This window comes from Borostomias antarcticus, assembly GCF_949987555.1.
Source record: "Borostomias antarcticus genome assembly, chromosome: 16".
Classification (NCBI taxonomy): Eukaryota; Metazoa; Chordata; class Actinopteri; order Stomiiformes; family Stomiidae; genus Borostomias; species Borostomias antarcticus.
Window position 1 is genome coordinate 8,547,975 of NC_140249.1, and position 7,344 is coordinate 8,555,318.

The window sequence follows — 7,344 nt, forward strand, 5'->3', positions numbered from 1 at the left end:
CGCAGGAGAAAAAAAAACTAAAACTAATAAAAACTAAAACTAAGCATTATCAAAAAATAAAAACTAAACTAAACTAGCAAATCTGCTTTAAAAACTAATTAAAACTAAACTGAAATTGAATACAAAAAGTTAAAACGATATCAAAATAAAAACTAATGAAAAAAGCAAAACTATTATAACCCTGGCCTGGGGCCTATTGGCTTTGCAGTTGTGGTTTCCGGTCTAAGCGGATACTGTCCAGAAACAGGCCTACCCATAAACCTACAATGCAAGTGGCGAGAACTTCTTCTGGAATAGGCTACTTTGTTTGGTATGTCGATGTTTTATTCTAATTCGTAGCTACTGGCGAGACTAGGCTGCTCTATTCGGCATTTGTGACAGGATACTGTCCCAGTGGACTCTAGACCGGAAACCAAGCGAATAGAAACCAAGCTCTGGTGATGCAAGGCTACATGCCTGTCGGGGCCCGTGGCCAGTCTGCGTGTGCCTGTGCAACTCATTACACATTCCTTATTACCACCACCCCAGCTACAGCGCAGGGTGAAGGGTAATGTTTCCGGTGGTGTATGTTTTTGTGTGAGTGTGTGCGTTTGTCTGTTAGCAGGATTATGCAAAAACTACTGGACCAATTATAATGAAACTTGAAGGGTGTAACATGGTCCAACTTCGAACCTATTTCATTTTGGAGCAGATCCGAAGCATGGGTCTGATCCACATGCCGCCCAAACACCATATCATCATGACAACTTGTCTGGTGCAATTTCCCATCATGCATTAGTGGAGGAATAATGCCATTTTCCAGTTCAGTGTGATGTGATTCCTTTATCTCCATGTCATCTTATTTACTATGTACCACAAGGAGAGAGAGAGATAACCCATAATCAGCTTCAAGCTGTTGTTGGTTGTAAAATTCACTCACACGTGTAATTAGTAACTTATGCAATTGCAGCAGGAGTGACTTTGGACACAAAATATTTCATCTTTACTTAAACAGAGATCTGTGTAGTTCTTGGTCAAAATGAGCGGAAGGAAATGCACCAGCAACATCATGGACGGCAAGACGCAGAAGCTCACTTTGAAGCGCGAAGTGGGACTGGTCGGCGCCGTGTCACTGATTGCGGGAACCATGATAGGATCAGGAATTTTTATAACCCCTCAATTAGTACTGTACAACATCGGGAGCCCAGGAGCCAGTCTGGTGATCTGGGCGTGTTGCGGTCTGCTGGCTGTGCTGGGCGCGCTCTGCTATGCTGAACTGGGCACGGTTATCCAGGAGTCTGGCGGAGAGTATATCTACATCCTTCGGACATCAGGCCCCGTGATTGCGTTCATGCTCATTTTCAGCTCTGTTGTGTTTGTGAGACCTGCCGGCATTGCAGGAATATCTCTGGGCTTTGCTGAATATGCCGTGGCTCCTTTCTACCCAGAATGCCCCCCACCACAGCTTGTGGTGAAGTGTGTGGCTGCCGCTGGAATTATAGTACTTGCCACCATTAATTGCCTGAATGTCCGATTCGCCATGTCAGTACAGGTGTTTTTTATGGTGACTAAAGTGCTGGCCCTGGTGGTGATAGTGATTGGAGGTGCAGTAATGCTCACCAAAGGGAAAACGGAGAGCTTTGAAAATGCCTTTGCGAACACAAACCTGGGCATCAGTCCTATTGGTATTGCTTTTTACCAGGGGCTTTGGTCCTATGATGGCTGGAACAATTTAAATTATGCTACAGAGGAGCTGAAACGCCCAGAGGTAAACAGATTTATTTTCAAAAATGTTACATGCATTGCACATGGAAGGTACAGACTCTGAATAAATAGACTACTGTTTACAGTAGTAGCCTACAGTAAAAACAGTTGACAATCAGGCGGTCAAATATGTTTTTTTTCCTAAACATCCGTGAATTCATGCTGTCATGCCAAATCACTTCCTTGTGGAGTGCTGCTTAGGGTGGTCACAAGCTTGTCCAAAAAGGAATAAATACCACCCATATGAACACAAAACAGTTTTTACTAGACCAATCTTGTATTTAGATATCCACTGGGGGAAAAAAGATTGTTCTCATGGACTGAAATAGTAAAATATGTCCAGTCATTACTTCATCATCAGCTAGTAATAAATACCATTCATTTATAAAGTATTCCCTCCTTGAGTATTCCCTCCTCATTCAACACCTACAGTAGCATGCATTGTTTAGATAAACTGCTTATCTCCTCAAGATTTTTTAAGTCAATCAAATCTCCTTTTGTTTTGCAGTCCTTATATGTATAGGTACTGCATTTGTAATGCACTCCCCATCCAGTTGTTACACTGGCCCGGAGCGCCATTCACACACCAATGGCGGCAGCTGCCATGCAAGGCGCTTGCCTGCTCATTGGGAACAATTTGGGGTTCAGTGTCTTGCCCAAGGACACTTCGACAGGTAGTCAGGAGAAGCCGGGATTCGAACCACCGACCCTACGATCACTGAACGACCCGCTCTACCTCCTGAGCTACACCGCCGTCCTTATATGACCTCAACTGAAGAGGGAATAATCATTATGAGGATCACTATACAACCGTAAACAAATGATCCACAACAGTGTTTCACACATACAGGCAAGTTAATATTAACTAAGCACTTTACACCTAGAACAAAGGTCTAGCCCTGTCTTTTCGTTTGTCTGTTCTCATATAAAAAGGTCTCCCTTTGCCAGCGTGTTAGTTATAGTTTTGTTTTTAAAGAAAGCGATCTAGTCATGACAAGCAGAGAAACAAAGGGGCTACGGATGAAGCGTGAGCTGGGCTTAGTCAGCGCGGTGTCATTAGTTGCAGGAACCATGATTGGATCGGGTATATTCATGTCACCTCAATATGTGTTATCCTACATTGGAAGTCCAGGAGCAAGCCTGATAATCTGGGCCCTGTCAGGTCTAGTGGCAATGCTTGGAGCACTCTCTTATGCTGAGCTTGGAACTATCATTACCGAATCAGGAGGGGACTTTATCTATATCCTCCGAATCTATGGACAAGTCCCTGCCTTCTTTGTTGCCTTCACCTTTCTGCTTGTTGTGAGGCCAGCAAGCATTGCTGCAATATCTCTCAGCTTTGCAGAATATGCTGTAGCACCCTTTTACCTGGACTGTCGTCCTCCACCACTGCTACTATTGAAGTGTGTTGCTGTGGCCGGCATTATGGTTGTGGCATTAGCTAATATTTTGAATGTGCGTGTCGCCATTCGAATACAGGTTGTCTTCTTGGTGATCAAACTGTTTGCCTTGATGGTTATTGTAATTGGAGGGGTAGTGACAGTCACACAGACAAGTGTAGTAATTGCAGATAATTTTCAAAATGCCTTTGAAGGGACAAATTTGGGTTTCAGTTCACTAGGAAGAGCTTTTTACCAGGGCCTCTGGTCATTTGCTGGCTGGTACAACTTGAACTATGTGACAGAAGAGTTGAAAAGACCTGAGGTGAGAATGCATTCATTTGAAGTTGCTGTCCATGATTTTCTCCAACTTCTAAACTTCCCATGATTGTAGCTACATTTTGGAAGTTGAGAAGCTTAAAGAGATTGAACAATGTTGGACTCACTGTTTACGTCTAGCACAGTTCACATTCTTAGTCAAGTATCTGGAGGTATTATAAGGCTAATACAATATTGATCAAATTTTACCAAACTTCCAGAATGAAGCCCCTAACTCCACTGAGATTCTCCAGTATTATCACACTTTGTTCACTCAGTGGTGGGTAGGCCTAGTTTTCTGTAGCAAACCTTTAATGTAAGAAAAAAGTGGTGGGAAATAAATGCTTTAAAATGGATGTGGTGTGTGGTGGCATAGCGGTCTAATGCATCGTGTTTCGGTGTGGCTGCCCACTGGGGACCCGAGAGAGTAGGGCCGGACCCCAGAGAGAGGGGCATATTGGGCTGCCGCTCCCTTATTAAGGGTGGCTAGTTTAATCTCGGCCGGAGGGTTTGTCACGCTACAGTCACACCTTCTGTGAATTAAGGTCACGAGCTGACAGAGTCAAGGAGTTGCTCTGCTCTGTACTGTCAGGGTTAAATGTCTAATCCTCAACACTTACTAGGGGGTAATTGGACACTAAATCAGGGTCAATTGGTTACCAAATTGAGTGATAAAATCCGGGGGGGAAAAAAGGTTATGTGTAGGATAGCCTAGAAATATATGAAATTATTACTGATGGAAAGCTGGAAAATCTTTGCAGACTGCTGTTTGCCTCTACTACAGTTTCTAACATGCAGTGTTGGGTCAACATCACAGTTTTAGGAAGAAAAATGCAGCTGGTGCACGTGCTAACATTCAAACACGTGCTAACATTCAAACACATGCTAACATTCAAACAGCAACATGAAACTTTCTTCTACTGTCTTAGGAGTGGGTGTACCCAGACTGCTCCCCACGGGCTCAGGCGTCAGACATGAACTAACTTCACTTATATATTGTCACTTTAAAACTAGTCCTCTTGACTTGTGCTTTTGTCATTGGCAACACAGAAATTCTGATCTGAACACAAGTCTATACTTGTGTGTTAAATGGTATCTTGTGAATTCTCTCTCAGGTTAATCTACCCAGAGCAGTTCTGATTGCCATCCCCATGGTAACTATTCTTTATCTTCTGGTCAATGTGAGTTACCTGACGGTAATGACGCCCAGAGAACTGATGTCCTCCTCTGCTGTGGCGGTCACCTGGGGGTGAGATCAAGCTTCATTCAATATTTATTTTCCATTTATGTCCTAATAGATTGAGCCTGTGGCCTTGTTCCAGTGAATAGGATTAAAAGTTAGCCTATGTTCTTCCTCAGCCATATGCCATGAAGCCAGGCCACATGTCCAACTCCATGTGAACTAAGGCTACTTGCTTAGAGAGAATAAGAGACTGTTTTTTTTCTTCTCCAAAATCATGTGTGTACTAGATACCTATTGCTATCTGGTCAACCATTGCCAATGGTTAAAACCATTAACCATTGTTAATGGTTTTAATCCCTGTAACACTTCAGATATTGTGTAGTGTATGTGTATCATGCCTTGAACTGACAAAAGAGTCTTCTGCTGTTTTCCACAGTAATAAAGTGCTGGGGAGCTGGGGATGGGTGATGTCGCTGGCGGCAGCGTTGTCTGCTTTTGGCTCCCTGAATGGAACATTCTTCAGCGGTGGCCGTGTGTGCTTTGTGGCTGCAAGAGAAGGACACCTGGTGAGCATCCAAAGTCTGGTCCAGTAGCAGTCAATCATCACAAGTCTGGTCCAGTAGCAGTCAATCATCACAGATGCCAGCAAAATAGTCTACTACAAGCCATATCATGAGCCAACTAGTGGTACAGTACAACTTTCTCATCTTAAAACCCTCAAATATGACTCTTTGCTACAAGTAATATTCTTCATTTGAACAGCCAGATATTTTGGCCATGGCACATGTTCATCGACTGACCCCCGCTCCAGCCTTGATCTTCACCACAGCTGTCTCCCTCCTAGTTCTGATCCTTGGAGACTTCCAAAGCATTGTCAACTTCTTCAGGTATGAAATTGTTTGATACGCAATAGCTGAGTGTCTGAAATCTATAATAGTAATCTGAAAAGTGTGTAGCATATCCTCTTTTCCAATGTTGATAAAGACATTTACAGTACTTTTAACACTCAATTAATTAAAAAAAATTCTTATTGCCGTCTATCATAGAAACTAGCATAGTGTTTTAGCAGTTCTGTAGCGTCTGCCTGATGGCAGGAGGTTAAACAGGTGATGGCCGGGGTGGGTGGGGTCCTTGACAATGCTGGTGGCTTTCCGTAGGCAGCTGGAGGTGTAGATCCTCGATGGCAGGGAGCTGGGTGTTGGTGATCTTCTGGGCTGAGTTGACGACTCTCTGCAGAGCCTTCTTCTCAGCCGCAGAGCAGCTCCCATACCACACACAGATCCCGTAGGTCAGGACACTCTCAATGGTGCAGCGGTAGAAGGACACCAAATGTTGTTGTGACAGGTTCACTTTCCTGAGTGATCTCAGGAAGTAGAGCCGCTGTTGTGCCTTCTTCACCAGAGAGTGGATGTTGTTTGGCCATGAGAGATCCTCTGAGATGGTGGTGCCCAGGAACTTGAAGCTGGAGACTCTCTCTATTTCTTCTCCGTTTATGTGCAGAGGGGGAAGATGTCCTTGTTTCCGCCTGAAGTCAATGATGAGTTCCTTGGTCTTCTTGATGTTCAGTGTCAGGTTGTTCTCCAGTCACCAGCGGATCAGCCTCTCCACCTCCGCCCTGTAGGCTGACTCGTCGCCCCCAGTGATCAGCCCCACCAGTGTTGTGTTGTCTGCAAATTTGATGATTGTGTTTGAGTCGGCACCGGTCTTGGTAGAGTCAAGGCGCTGCACCCATGTTCGCCGCCCTCTTGCCCTGACAATTGATACTTTGTTGGCACTGTATTTCAATAGATACATTTCCTTATTGTTTTCCCTGTATTCCTATCATCAGTTTCACCGCCTGGTTTTTCTATGGAATCACACTGTCCGGGCTCCTCTACCTCAAGATCAAAAAACCTGAGCTTCCACGGCCATATAAGGTGAGTCTCAGGAAGAGAAAAACAGAAGGGGTTTCATCTAAACGATGTTCTACCTCTTGTGACACTGTGCCTCTTTTGTCATTTTCAGGTTCCAATTCTAATCCCCATCTTGGTCATCATTGCTGCAATTTTCCTTGTGCTGGCACCAATCATAGACAACCCCCAAATAGAATACCTTTATGTTACTTTATTCATCTTCAGTGGAGCTTTGGTCTATGTGCCATTCATCCACTACAAACTCTGCCCTGGACTGTTGAAGAAAGTTACTATGTTCCTTCAGCTCTTTCTAGAAGTGGCCCCAGCAGACAAAAACCTGTGACATATACTGTAGGTTTTGAATCAGCACTCAAGACATACAGTATGGTGTATTGTTGTAGCATTTTATCTGATAATAATCATGGATAATTGCCACTTCGGTATCATGTCACCCATAAAACCCTCAAGCACAAATCCCTTTATATGTTTACATGGTTTGACACAAATAAAACTGCTTCTATTATTGTTATCACCTTGTGTGTGTATTTTTTTTAAAACTTTTTTTCGGGGGGGGGGGCATTGCAGTAAATAGGCAATCCATGTTAAAGGAAATTGCATTGTATCTAATGTGAAGATCTACACCACGACTATCATTAAAGTTGATATAAAGGAAGCTGTTCTATGCATTAATCCTGTATTGTATCAGTTCTTTCAATAACACTGGAGTTCCTCCTTTCTATTTTCAAAATGACATGTAGTTTGTTATAGGGATGCACTGATTGCAAATTTCTGGGCCGATGCCGATGCTTAAAATAACAATCCGGCCGAT

General features: G+C 43.6%; 1 protein-coding gene across 1 annotated transcript; it reads left to right on the forward strand.

Moving 5' to 3' along the window:
• Positions 1 to 1,048: 1,048 nt before the first annotated feature.
• LOC311319858 (b(0,+)-type amino acid transporter 1) lies at positions 1,049 to 6,858 on the forward strand (the record flags this gene model as incomplete). The annotated part of the gene is made up of 6 exons (XM_084451481.1): positions 1,049 to 1,747; positions 4,556 to 4,689; positions 5,060 to 5,189; positions 5,386 to 5,510; positions 6,452 to 6,539; positions 6,628 to 6,858. 6 exons carry the CDS (start codon positions 1,049 to 1,051, stop codon positions 6,856 to 6,858), a joined length of 1,407 nt encoding a protein of 468 aa, XP_084307607.1.
• Between the last annotated feature and the right edge of the window lie 486 nt (positions 6,859 to 7,344).